Consider the following 12,742-nt stretch of genomic DNA (forward strand, 5'->3'; position numbering starts at 1 on the left):
CGGTGCCTGGGGTGAAATTCGTCGACCTCTAGAGATTTGCCGATTTTCCTGGCGACTTTCTGTATTTCATTTTAAATTACTCATAATTTTGCTGACTTTATGGATCGGTTTTTCTTTTAAAATTTTTATGCCAAAGAATATTCATGAGTAGGTTTTTTTGTATCAATGTTTCCTTCTCGGTTCTTTGTATTATCGACTCGACATTGGGGGCAGGGGTGAAATCTGTAGATCCCCATTAACTGGTCAATTTTCCTTCTGATTTTCTTTGTTTGATTTGAAATTATCCACAACTTGTTTAATCTTTTAGTTGATATTCTTTTTTAAAAATTTTAGGTCGAAAAGTAATTCGTGGTTGAGATTTTTACCGTATCGTTTTGTTTGTCATGGTTCTTTGCATTGTCTGGCTCTAGGATATTCGTGGCCAAGTGTTTTAAAATTTCCTTTTATCCATCTTTTTTCTTTGCATTATTTGGCAATATTTTGGTTTTAACTCAATGACAAGACTTTGGGGCCAGAGGTGATGAAATCCGTCGACCCCCAGAGAATTTTCGAATTTCCTATAAGCTTTTTTTTTCTTTCATTTTAAATTCCTCATAACTTTGCTGACTTTATGGATCAATGTTTCTTTTCCTAACTGGGTTTTTAATGTATCTTTGTTTCCGTCCCAGTTGTTTGTAATATTGACTCAACTTTGGTGGCCGAGGTGAATTCCGTAGATCCCCATTTGCTGGTCAATTTTCCTAATGATTTCGTTGTTTTATTTGGAACTATCCCCAGTTTGTTTAATCTTTTAGTTGATTAATCTTTTTGAAAATGTTAGGTCAAAAAGTAATTCGTGGTTGAGATTTTTTGCATATCTTTTTGCTGGTCGTGGTTCTTTGCATTGTTTGGGTCTAGGATATTCGTGGCTTAGTGTTTTAAAATTTCCATTTATCCGTCTTTGTTATTTGCATTATTTGGCAATATTTGGTTTTAACTCAATGACAAGACTTTGGGGCCAGGGGTGAAATCTGTCGACCCCCAAGGATTTGTCGAATTGCCTATAGTCTTTTTTTAGTTCATTTTAAATTCCTCATAATTTTGTTGACTTTATGGATCGGTATTTCTTTTCAAAATTTTAAGCCAAAGAGTATTCATGACTCGGTTTTTAATGTATCATTATTTCCTTTTTAGTTCTTTGTATTATTGACTCGACTTGGGGGGCAGGGGTGAAATCCATAGATCCCCATTAACTGGTCAATTTTCCTACTGATTTTCTATCTTTGATTTGAACTTATCCACTATTTTTTAATTTTTTAGCTGATACTTTTTAAATATTTTAAGCCACAATGATATTCGTGGTCGAGATTTTTAACTTACCCTTTTTTTTGTCGTGGTTCTTTGCATTGTCTCGCACTAGGATATTCGTAGCTTAAGTGTTCTAAGATCTCCATTTATTGATCTCTGTTCATTATTTTATTTAGCAATAGTTTTGTTTTAACTCAATGACGAGCCTGGGGTGAAATTCGTCGAGCTCCAGAGATTTGTCGATTTTTCAGGCGACTTTCTTTATTTCATTTTAAATTACTCATAATTTTGCTGACTTTATGGATCGGTGTTTCTTTTAAAATTTTTGAGCCAAAGAGTATTCATTACTAGGTTTTTATTGTATCATTGTTTCCTTCTCGGTTCTTTGTATTATTGACTCGACTTTGGGGGCAGGGGTGAAATCCGTAGATCCCCATTAACTGGTCAACTTTCCTTCTAATTTTCTTTGTTTGATTTGAAATTATCCACAATTTGTTTAATCTTTTAGTTGATATTCATTTTTAAAAATTTTAGGTCAAAAAGTAATTCGTGGTCGAGATTTTTAACGTACCATTTTGTTGGTCACGGTTCTTTGCATTATCTGGCTCTAGGATATTTGTGGCTAAGTGTTTTAAAATTTCCTTTTATCCATCCTTTTTCTTTGCATTATTTGGTTTGTGATTACTGCATGTTGGATGCTGTGTAATGTTATTGTTGTTGTTGTAATAAGATTTAGAATGAGATTCAGAATTCTAAAAATCCTATATCTCATTTAATGTAAATTTTGTTTGGGAGTTTACTGTAGATTTCACTACAACCCCCAATTGTGTGGTTCTAATGCTTGTGATTGGATCATATCAAATATTGTGACCTGAGGCTTGGATTTGGTCCTTTGGTAATTATCATTTTTTCCCACTCTATCATTTGCAAGCAAAATGATTCCCTCTTAAAGTTTATAATAGAAAAAAAATAAAAAACTCATCCCATTGCTAATTGTTATGCTCTAGGACCGACTATGTGGATTAAATTTGGTTAGGAATTTATAATTGAACCAGATCTGTGAATTTAGGATGACATTTGATATTGGTCTAGAATATAATTTGAAAAGTAAAATTTGTAGCGGTGGTGTTTGTATTGCTTTTCATGCATCATTTTTGTTAATGGTTAACAATTGTGAAAAACTTCTTGGGCAATGATTCTGAAACCATAGAAAGTTTTTGATGAATGTTTTACAATGTTTAAAAACTTGGACTGGTGGTTTGACTCGTACCTGTGGGTGACTGACGGAGGTAAAATCGAAGCCAAATACACATCAAGAGCAGCTGAATTATACCGGCAATTATTTTCAAAGGAAGTTGCCAAAAGCTTGACAGATGATCTCTCTTCTCCTAGATCACCCCTTGCTTCTCAGGCAAATCAGACAGTAAATGGTCTATCTCATGTGAATTTACTGAAACGTTTTAAGAAAATGAGGTTGCTGATAAACATGAGGCACCTAAAGTTACTACCTCACCAAATGCTCCTTCCCATCCAGTTACCGGTACCATAAAAATGCCCATTGGTGCAAGAAAGGGAAGTATGACGGGAGGTCTTGGTGCCCAGAAGCTTACTACAAAGGTCGAATTGTTCTTTAGCCTACAGTAATGCAAAATGTTTCCATTCCTAAAGATGACTATTTAACTTTAATACTGACTCTTGTCTTGATTCATTGCGTATTTGTAGATAATGAATCTATAGGAGAAAGCTAGAATCTTGAAAGCTGTGATGTTATGAACATTTTTTTGTCTAGTGCCTATTCAATTTGATGCAGCCAAGTGAAAGTCTTTATGATCAGAAGCCAGAAGAACCGGCTCTTGTTGTTGGTTCATCCACTATTTGCCAGCGCAACACCGTTTTTTGGCCCATTGTTTCCTTCACGCTTTGAATATGCTGGGAGCATGCAATCTGCGGAGGCCAATTCTGGTGGTACGCAATTACTTAACCATGTTTCTTCGCTTAAATAAAGCAGCGTATTTACTGATTTTGGAATGGACAGTGGAATCAAGAAAAAGCCAAGTTCCACTTACCCCACAGTTCAGGTAATTCTTTATTGGCTATTCAGGTTTTGTAGATTATGGGGTTCTTCATACTTTTACTGTGCATATTTGCAACTTGGTTACCGGGATGGTACATGTCTATATATAGGTTGTTGAAAAATCTTGGTTTTCTTTCGTCCTCTATCCCTCCCTCCCTCGCTACACACACATACACACACATATGTCATTCTACAAGCTCTCTCTCTCTTTCTCTCTCACTCTCTCTCTCTGCACACACAATTGTCAGTGCACACGCTTTGTCTTTCACTCTCCCTTCTAATCACTAAATTTCTCTATAAGTTGAAGTTAGTTTTGTCTTTCATCTTGTGTTTAGTAATTGGTCCAATGTTTTGTGTAGAGCTCGACATCCATATCTAGTGCTGATCTTTTTGGGCATAACATGGATGATCCTATCCTTGATATGTCTGCTTGTGATCTCATCAATCGGATTTCATTCCATGTACTACTTCATTAGCCAAACTCATCTTGATCGATACCTTACTCGTCAGAAAGCTAGAATATTTGAGAAAGCTAATGAAACATAGTTCACATGGAACGATTTTTTACTTCTTTTCCTTGTTTTTTGATTCCTTTGCTGAGCACAAGAGAAAGCATTATTTGCTAGAGTTATTATTAGCCTGTTTCTATGTTTTACTGCCTTTTATATTGTAGATCTTTCAGCATTTTCAGAAAATTCCACAGCCACCAACTTCTAGATGGTTATTTTGTATATGAAGTTTAATTGCAGAAACAATCGGGTGGCTTTTTCCCTCAGCCATCATCATTGAACCTTTTCCCGAGTACTTGGGGTTGGCTAGCTTCTTCACTCAATGAATGTTAATTTCTATTTTTTCAACATGCTTACTGCAATCTTTGAGTTATCTGGCCCCCCCAAAAACAAAGATTAGATGCTATTGTAAATAAATCTAAAGGATGGTAATTTGGAAACTACTGTTGTGTTGTAATTACTTCTGAATTATGAATATTTATCTTTCCTTAAGTATTCGTGCTGTCAATCTACATATTATTCTCCATCTATTTAGCATTAGCATGGCTTGATATGCTCCTCGTTGTGAATTTGGTTTTGCTCAAAGGAATAATTGTAAAGCTCTGCAATGCACAAAGGCAAAGCTTCGAACTCCCCCCTTAGGGGGCAGCAAAGCACTCTTTTTGTTTGAGAGTGCTTCGCAAGAGAAAAAAGCCTTGTATGCGTGTTTGTAAAGTATATATATTGTTTTCTAATGCCATGTCAATGAAGCCCAACTAAAGTTTTCTAATGCAAAATCTATTTCATCAGCTTAGTTCTTGGGGGATCAAAACAATGCCAGTGATGCTTCTGCACAAATCTCCCAGTGATGCTTCTACCCAAATCTCCTAGTAAAAGTTCTCAATGTCCTTTCTCTTTCTCGACCCCTTTTCTCTCTGTGTTTCTGTGTGTTTGTGCATGTTCGTACATATCTCACACACTCATGCATACACCCATATCTACATTCTACACATTCATATAGACGTATTAAATGGCGTACACCATTTAGTGAAAACTGTCCGAGCATGGTCTACTCCACTATTCAAGTGTGACAGACTTTTGTAACTCCCCTGATCAACTAAGACTTGTCTATGACCCTTCCAAAAAAAAACAGTTTTTTCTTGATCTTAAAGAAAACTCTCCATTTGGAATTGGCCTTTGTGGGTTTTTTTTTTGGCTAAATGATATTCTATTCCCATGGGAGTAGAATGTTTATTAACTTCCTCAGGTACAACCCCACCTAGAATTAGTTTTAGGCCCGCAAATTTTGGGTATGTAACCCCTTCAATCCATAGACTAAAAAAAGTCTTTATTACACCCAACTAAAGCTGGACGGCAAATTTCAATTTTTTTTTTCTAGAGGAATCATGTATTAATTCTTAAGTGTTTCCCAAATTTTAGATTTTGTTCGACATTATTTCAATGGACACAATGACCTCAAAAAATATGCCCATATGAATACTCTGCTTGTTTTTCTCTTTTTTAGGCAGCATTCAAATGTTTCTATTAGTGGCAATACAATATATTGTGGTTTTTTTCCTCTCCAATTGGAGCTCTAACAAATTTGTCTGTAGTAGGAACAGATATTAAGCATTTTTTCCCTTGGATGACTTTGTCACTGCACTTTTTGTTACAATAATCCTTGGCATGTTTCTAGACAATTGTTTTCGATGTTTATATTCATGACTGCAGGTTGAGGAAACAAAGGAAGCCCAACAAAAGTTTTCGAATGCAAAATGTATTTCATCAGCACAGTTCTTTTTTTTTCTTCTGTTAATGTTAATTTTGGTTGCATGTTTTACTCGGAGGCTCGATTGGAGCAGGATTACTATGTTAAAGGATCACAAAAAAAATATCTCATTTTATTGTGGCATTTGCATTTTTAAGGGTTCCTTTTGATATTCAACTTGTTTTGTTATTCTTTTCCTATAATTTTGGTATTTGATTAGTGCAGGTTGGATGCAGTGTAATGTTATTGTTGTTGTTGTAATAAGATTTAGAATGAGATTCAGGATTCTGAAAAACCTATGCGTCGCCTTTCATGTAAATTTTGATTGGGAGTTTACTGAAAATTTCACTACAACCCCCAATTGGGTGGTTCTAATGCTTGTGATTTTGTCTTATAAAATATTGTGATGTTTTCCTGAGGCTTGGATTTGGTCTTTGGTTATTGTCATTTTTTTCCACTCTGTAATTTGTAAGCAAAATGGTCCCCTCTTACAGCTTATTTTAGATAAAAAACAAAAAGAACTCGTCCCATTGCTAATTGTTATGCTCTAGGGCAGACTAGGTGGATTAAATTTAACCAGATCTTTTGAGTTTAAAATGACATTTGATATTGGTCTAGAATATAATTTGAAAATTCAAATTTGTAGCCGTGGTGTTTGTATTGCTTTTCAGGCATCATTTTCATTAATGGTGACATTATCTATTGTGAAAACGTTTTTGGGCAGAGATTCTGAAACCTTAGAAAGTTTTTGATGAATGTTTTACAATGTTTAAAAACTTGGAGTGGTGGTTTGACTCGTACCTGTGGGTGACTGACGGAGGTAACATCGAAGCAAGATAAACATCTAGAGCTGCTGAATTATACCAGCAATTATGTTCAAAGGAAGTTGCCAAAAGCTTGACAGAGGACCCATCTTCTGCTAGATCACCGCTTACTTCTCCGGAAAATCAGACAGTATATGGTCTATCTCATGTGAAGTTTACTGGTACATCCAAAAGAAAATAGGTTGCTGATAAACATGAGGCATCTGAAGTTACTGCCTCACCAAAAGTTCCTTCCCATCCAGTGACCAGTACCATAAAAAAGGCCATTGGTGCAAGAAAGGGAAGTAAGACGGGATTGGTGCCCAGAAGCTTACTACAAAGGTCGAATCGTTCTTAGCCAACAGTAATGCAAAATTTTTCCATTTCTAAAGATGACCGTTTAGCTTTAATCCTGACTCATTTCTTGATTCATTGGTGGCATTATTTGTAGTTAATGAATCAACTGGATAAAGTTGGAATTTTTAAAGCTATGATGTTATGAATTGATTTATTGTCTGATGCCTATTCAATTAGATGCAGCCAAGTGAAAGTCTTTATTATCAGGAGTCAGAAGAAGTGGCTCTTGTTGTGAGCATGCAGAACTGGATCATCCACTAATGCCAGCGCAACACTGTCTATTGGCTCATCGTTTCCTTCACGCTTTGAATATGTTGAGAGCATGCTGTCTTCAGAGCCCAATTCTGGTGGTACACAATTACTTAACCATGTTTCTCCACTTAAATCAAGCAGCTTCTATGCTGTTCTGGAATGGACAGTGGAATCAAGGAAATGGCAAGTACCACTTACTCCAAAGTTCAGGTAATTCTTTATTGGCTATTCAGGTTTGGTAGATTATGGGGTTCTTCAAACGTTTACTATGCATTTTTTCAACTTGGTTACAGGGATGGTACATGTCTACATAGTGGTTGTTGAGAAGTCTTGGTTCTCTCTCTCCCTCTGTCCCTCCCTCCGACAAATGTCATTCCACAGGCTTTTGACCTTTGACACAGACAAATGTCATTCCACAAGCTCTCTCTCTCGCTCTCTCCACACACACATATGTCAGTGCACTCATTCTATCTTTCACTCTCTCTCACTCTCACTCTGTCTCTCTCTACACTCACACGTTAGATAAATATAAAGATTAGAGCACGTGTCAGTCCACAAGCAACAAAAATTTGATTAATATACACTGTTATTGCTGGCAAATTAGGAGTATGAACTCGGTGAGGGGTTTGATCACAAATGGGATCACTGAGGCATACGTACTCTTGTGGACTTTAGGTGTCAAATTTGTCCTAAGTATAAACTTGGTGATAAGAAGGTGCACTAAGAGAACCGCAATTGCATGAGGACTGACTTCTCTTATCGGAGGTCTTTACTCAAGGTTTCTGTGCCATTTGGGATTCATTTAGGGATCAGTTGAGAGGCAGACTGTTTGTCCTATAGCAGTGACTAATGTTTGAGAGTGACATGTGGGCACCAATGTGTTTTTGGGAACCTGAGTTAGAGCATTCACAATATCAGTGCCACAAAGAGGCACTTTTGCTCCCACATGTTGTCCACTAAATGCATGATCCATGTTGGGCTCTTGTTATACTGTATTGGGTTTTGGATATGTGTTGATACCATCATTTAGGTACCTGCAAAAGTGGCAGGATGTTACAATTGCTGGTGCTGGTGCAATTTCTGGGTTTGTGCTGGTACACCCAGTTTTGCTTGGCCACGGGTGTGCTTTCAGCCTTTGTCTACAATCGATATAATATTTTTGAAAGCATTTGGTGGATTCATTGGTAATGGCAGGTCCAAATATTGATAGGTATAGCTTTCATTTCATATAGCTTTCATTTCATCTCTTTCATTAAGCATCTAGAGCCTTTATCTTGCAGGATGATTCCATGACATGGGTTACAAGTTGACAGAAGTGCAAGTTATTTCTGAAAGAACTCCTCCTGAATCTAAAGAATAGTTCTCCCAATGGAGTGAATTGATGAGGTTAGGAAGTTAACCTCCCTAATCTATAGTCTTAGAAGCGGTCGTTATACAAACATATACTAGTTCTCCATTCCAAATACATGGCTTAAGTTGGGCTTGTCACACCTGATGCTCATCATATTGCAGAATAGCTATCGTACTGTTGCCTTTGGAAACACCGCTTAGCCCTGCTTGTGCTTGCTTAGAAGCTATTATTAGGTCCATTGTTATTCGATTTCCGTTTTGCCACACAGATTCAGTTTTAGGTTCCCCAACGACAAAGATCACCATGTCTTTTACATTCAATGGGAGTTGAATATCCTTAACTTTTGAGGATTGGAAATTATCTCTCTTTAGACAGATGTCCTTCCTTATCCTCTATTATATAACGGCATGGTTTTTCTTTTAGTGCTTCCTTCATATTTAGTACAATTTTAAGTGTTATTTCTCTGTAACATGCAGCTAATTTCTTATTATTAAGGTGCTTGTTAACCATCCTTTTTTGGAATAGTCTGCAAAGGAAGTCCCAACCCACTTTAGCCAATTTAAATGATTCATGTGTTCTTTATCCTGGTTTACTGTAGTAGTTAATGGAGTTTAGTCTAAATTTTTTTTTCAAATGTCCTGTCCTTCATAACCAACCCTAGAAAAAGCTATCTTTGAACGTAACCAAAAGATCCTGCACCTTAGGAACTATGAAGTTTATACCCCTTTCCCATGTTTAAATATAAGGTTCATAACTTAGGAGCGCTTACCTGTTTTTTATCTTCTTTACTTCTGTAGAATTGACATGTGGGGGCGTACCTGAACTCGGGTGTTGCTCAATTAAATTATGTATAGCTTTTCAAGTTTTGAAAAAGTGACTGTAGCCTGTATTTTATTTTAGCCGTAATATATTGTTGTTTTGTCCTCTTCAATTGGAGCTCTAACAATTTTGCCTGCAGTTAGAACAGATATTAAGCATTTCTTCCCTTGGATGACTCTGTCGGTGCCGTTTTTGTTACAATAATCCTTACAATGTGTCTAGGCTGTTGTTTCCATCTTTTGATGTTTACATTCATGACTGCAGGTTGAGGAAACCAACGAGCCCCAACTATAGTTTTCTAATGCAAAATCTATTTGATCAACTCAGTGCTTTGGGGATCAAAACAAAGCCAGTGATGCTTCTTCCCAAATCTCCTTGCAAAAGTTCTCAGTATGCTCTTTCTCTCTTCCTCGTCCCCTCTATGTGTGTCTGTGTGTGTGTAGTACATATCATACACTCACTCACATGCGTACACCCATATCTACCTGTTCATATAGACGTATTAAATAAACTTTTTTTGCATACCCATATAGTGAAAACTGACCCAAGTGTGACAGACTTTTGTAACTCCACTGATCAACTACGAGTTGTCCATGGCCCTTCCAAAAAAAAAAAAATGTTTTTTCTTGATTCTAAGCAACTCCCCTCCTTGTTGGAATTGGCTGTTGTGGGTTTTTTTTTTGCTAAAAGATATTATATTCCCGTGGGAGTAGAATGTCTATTAGCTCCCTCAGGTACAACCCCACCTAGAATTAGTTTGAGTATCCCAAAATTTGTGGATGTAACCCCTTCAATCCATAGATTAAAAAAAATCCATATCATACCCACTTATGAAAAAACAATGTCTAGAGATTGCATAGAGACTATCCAATTTTTAGATGGTTAGGTCAGAGTGTTAGAAAACTCAAATTTGATTTTTTTTTTTTTTTTTTTTTGAGGATAATCGTCTTGTGTCTCTTTAGTGGTTCCCAAAATTTCAGATTGAGAAACCTCTCAAGTAGATCTTCTACCGAGGGAGTAGAAGTCAACTACGCTCCCGAGGGAGGATAGTATATATCCTCTTTTTTTTTTTTCCCCCCTTTTTGTTTCAGATTTGGTTTGCCTCAATGGGCACAATAACCTGACAAAATATGCCCATATGAAAGCTTGGGCTAGTTTTTTTTCTTTTTTAGGCAGCATTCAAATCTTGCATCTTGGAGATAGCATCAGGTTATAATTTTCTTTTCTCCCTTCTAATCACTAAGTTTCTCTATAAGTTGAAGTTGTTTTTGTTTTTCGTGTTGTGTTTAGTAATTTGTCCAATGTATTGTGTTTAGTTTTCTTTTTCATCTTGTGTTTAGTAATTGGTCCAATGCTTTGTGTAGAGCTCGACATCCATATCTATTGCTGATCTTTTTGGACATAACACGGATGATCCTAGCCTTGATTTGTCTGCAACTGATCTCAACAATCGGATTTCGTTCTAGGTACTTCTTCATTAGCCAAACTCATCCCGATAGATACCTTACTCGTCATAAAGCTAGAAATTTTGAGAAAGCTAATGATTCATACTTCACATAGAATAATTTTTTACTTCTTTTCTTTGTTTTTTGATTCCTTTGGTGAACACTAGAGATAGCTTTATTTTCAGGAGTTATTATTTTTTATAGGGCCGGTTTCTATGTTTTACTGTCTCGTATATTGTAGATCTTTCCACATTTTAAGAAAATTCCACAGCCACCAACTTCTAGATGGTCATTTTGTATATGAAGTTTAACTGCTGAAACAATCGGGTGGCTTCTTCCCTCAGCCATCATCATTGAACCTTATCCCGACTATTTGGGATCGATTAGCTTTTTCTCTCAATGATAGTTAATGTGCAACATACTCACTGCAAACTTTGAATTGTCTGGCCCCCCAAAAACCAAAGATTAAATGCTATTGTAAATAAATCTCAAGGCCTCTATGGTATTCTGGAAACTACTGTTGTGTTATAAATACTTCTAAATCATGAATTTTTGTCTTTCCTTAAGTATTCATGCTGTCAATCCTCCATAGTATTGTCCATCTAGTTAGCGTTCAAAAGGTTTGATATGCTCCTCGTTATGAATTTATTGTTGCTCCATGGAATAATTGTAAAGCTCTGCTATGCACAAAGGCATTGCTTTGAACTCCCTCCTTAGGGGTGGCAAAGCGTTCTTGTAGTTTGAGAGTGCATCGCAAGAGAAAAAAAGCCTTATATGCGTGTTTGTGTGTCTGTAATGTATGTAATGTTTGCATGTGTGTATGTATGGATGTATGTATGTATATGTCTTGTGGCATGCTCAACTGAGTCTTTGCCCTCATCATGGAAGGTCATTTTAAGGAGTGCATTATTGGTCTACTTTCAACGTTTAAAGTTTCTTATGTAATATGGACTTTTTTAAGATGCTGAATATTGTAATTGTGTTTTCTATGTTATGCCTGATTTGTACAATTTAAATGATTATGTTCTGCTCATGATGTAGAACATCAAAGAATGAGAAATTTACAACCTCCCTCCACTGGATTTCAAGAAGCACCTCCCAATTACAACTCCTGCATGCAATGCTTGAACTCCCCTTCCACACCTCAAAACAACCATTTCTACGATTACATTCTGTTCTCCTTATTTTTTCTTCTAAGTTAACATTCTGAACGTTATTCTACCTAATAAGTCCTAAGGCCCCAATGCCTTGAAACACACTCTCTCATTCTCTAACGTACTGTTTGTTTGCGTATAAGCCTCCTTGCTGTCTCAATCTGTCTCACTGTTTCTCTCTCTAAACACTTGCTCTCATTCTCTCATATGGACTCCCTCTTTCTCTACCCCTTATTCCTCTCCCTCACTCTCCAACACACCTGCCTCTACCCTCACTGTAATAATTTGTGGTTTTTTGGGAGATGGGTTCTGTTCTAAGAAAAAGAAGAATTTGGGTTTTTTGGGAGATGGCTGCTTCTATTCTGATAAGAAGAAGAAGAATCTGGGTTTTTTGGGGATGTGGGTTCTTTTGATTTAAGAAGAACACAATGATCATGAACACGGCAATTGAAAGTGGAAAAAATGATTGTTTGAGGAGATAGGCTTGTCAGTTAATAGAACTTGGATCGATTTCGGAAGGTGGACGCTAAGAAGGGATTTGACTGTGGATTAGAGTTGAAAAGATGATGGTATAGTTTGAACTCGAAGAAAGGGAAAGTTGCAGGGAGCTTTTGCATAAATGACTCTTTTGTTGGGAAAGGTTTAGGGAGTTCTTGCACTAATGCTCTTTTGCAGGCTTCCCATCTCATGCTTTAACCCAACATCTGTTTATTGAATTTAATAACCAAAATGCAATCTAATCCCATTCATCTACCCATATCGTTCTCTCTCATCCATTGAGTACTTGCAGTCATGCACACGAGAGAGAGAGAGAGAGAGAGAGAGAAACCCCCATTATAGAGAGTGAGTGGGAGAGAGAGCCAATTATAGAGAATGAGCTAGAGTGACAGAGAAAAGGCGTCCTCTCTCTCTCTCTCTGAGAAATTGAAATGGAGTGAAGGAAG

General features: G+C 36.7%; 1 protein-coding gene and 1 pseudogene across 2 annotated transcripts in view; both read left to right on the plus strand.

The window, feature by feature from the left end:
- The first annotated feature begins 1,232 nt into the window (after window positions 1-1,232).
- LOC148782994 (uncharacterized) lies at window positions 1,233-6,630 on the plus strand. The gene is made up of 4 exons (XM_088861685.1): window positions 1,233-3,252; window positions 3,323-3,365; window positions 5,581-5,626; window positions 6,541-6,630. The coding sequence occupies exons 1-4, from the start codon at window positions 3,114-3,116 to the stop codon at window positions 6,628-6,630; spliced, it is 318 nt and encodes a 105-aa protein (XP_088717811.1). The 5' UTR covers window positions 1,233-3,113.
- The window catches only part of LOC105420291 (putative ADP-ribosylation factor GTPase-activating protein AGD8), a 77,347-nt pseudogene continuing 65,837 nt past the window's right edge, over window positions 1,233-12,742 (plus strand). The window contains exons 1-4 of the transcript XR_016051893.1: window positions 1,233-6,762; window positions 6,961-7,239; window positions 9,464-9,589; window positions 10,564-10,665. The product of XR_016051893.1 is annotated as a putative ADP-ribosylation factor GTPase-activating protein AGD8 (transcript). The remainder of the gene's footprint in view (window positions 6,763-6,960; window positions 7,240-9,463; window positions 9,590-10,563; window positions 10,666-12,742) is intronic.

The sequence above is a fragment of the Amborella trichopoda genome, chromosome 3 (assembly GCF_054954075.1).
Source record: "Amborella trichopoda isolate Santa Cruz 75 chromosome 3, AtrichopodaSantaCruz75HAP2 v2.0, whole genome shotgun sequence".
NCBI lineage: Eukaryota > Viridiplantae > Streptophyta > Magnoliopsida > Amborellales > Amborellaceae > Amborella > Amborella trichopoda.

Excerpts from the sequence above, each read along its gene's own strand:
- LOC148782994 (XM_088861685.1), top strand. The coding sequence starts at position 3,114 with ATGATCAGAAGCCAGAAGAACCGGCTCTTGTTGTTGGTTCATCCACTA. Across the intron at positions 3,253-3,322 it reads TGCGGAGGCCAATTCTGGTG|TGGAATCAAGAAAAAGCCAA; the intron begins GTACGCAATTAC and ends TGGAATGGACAG. Across the intron at positions 3,366-5,580 it reads CCACTTACCCCACAGTTCAG|GTTGAGGAAACAAAGGAAGC; the intron begins GTAATTCTTTAT and ends TCATGACTGCAG.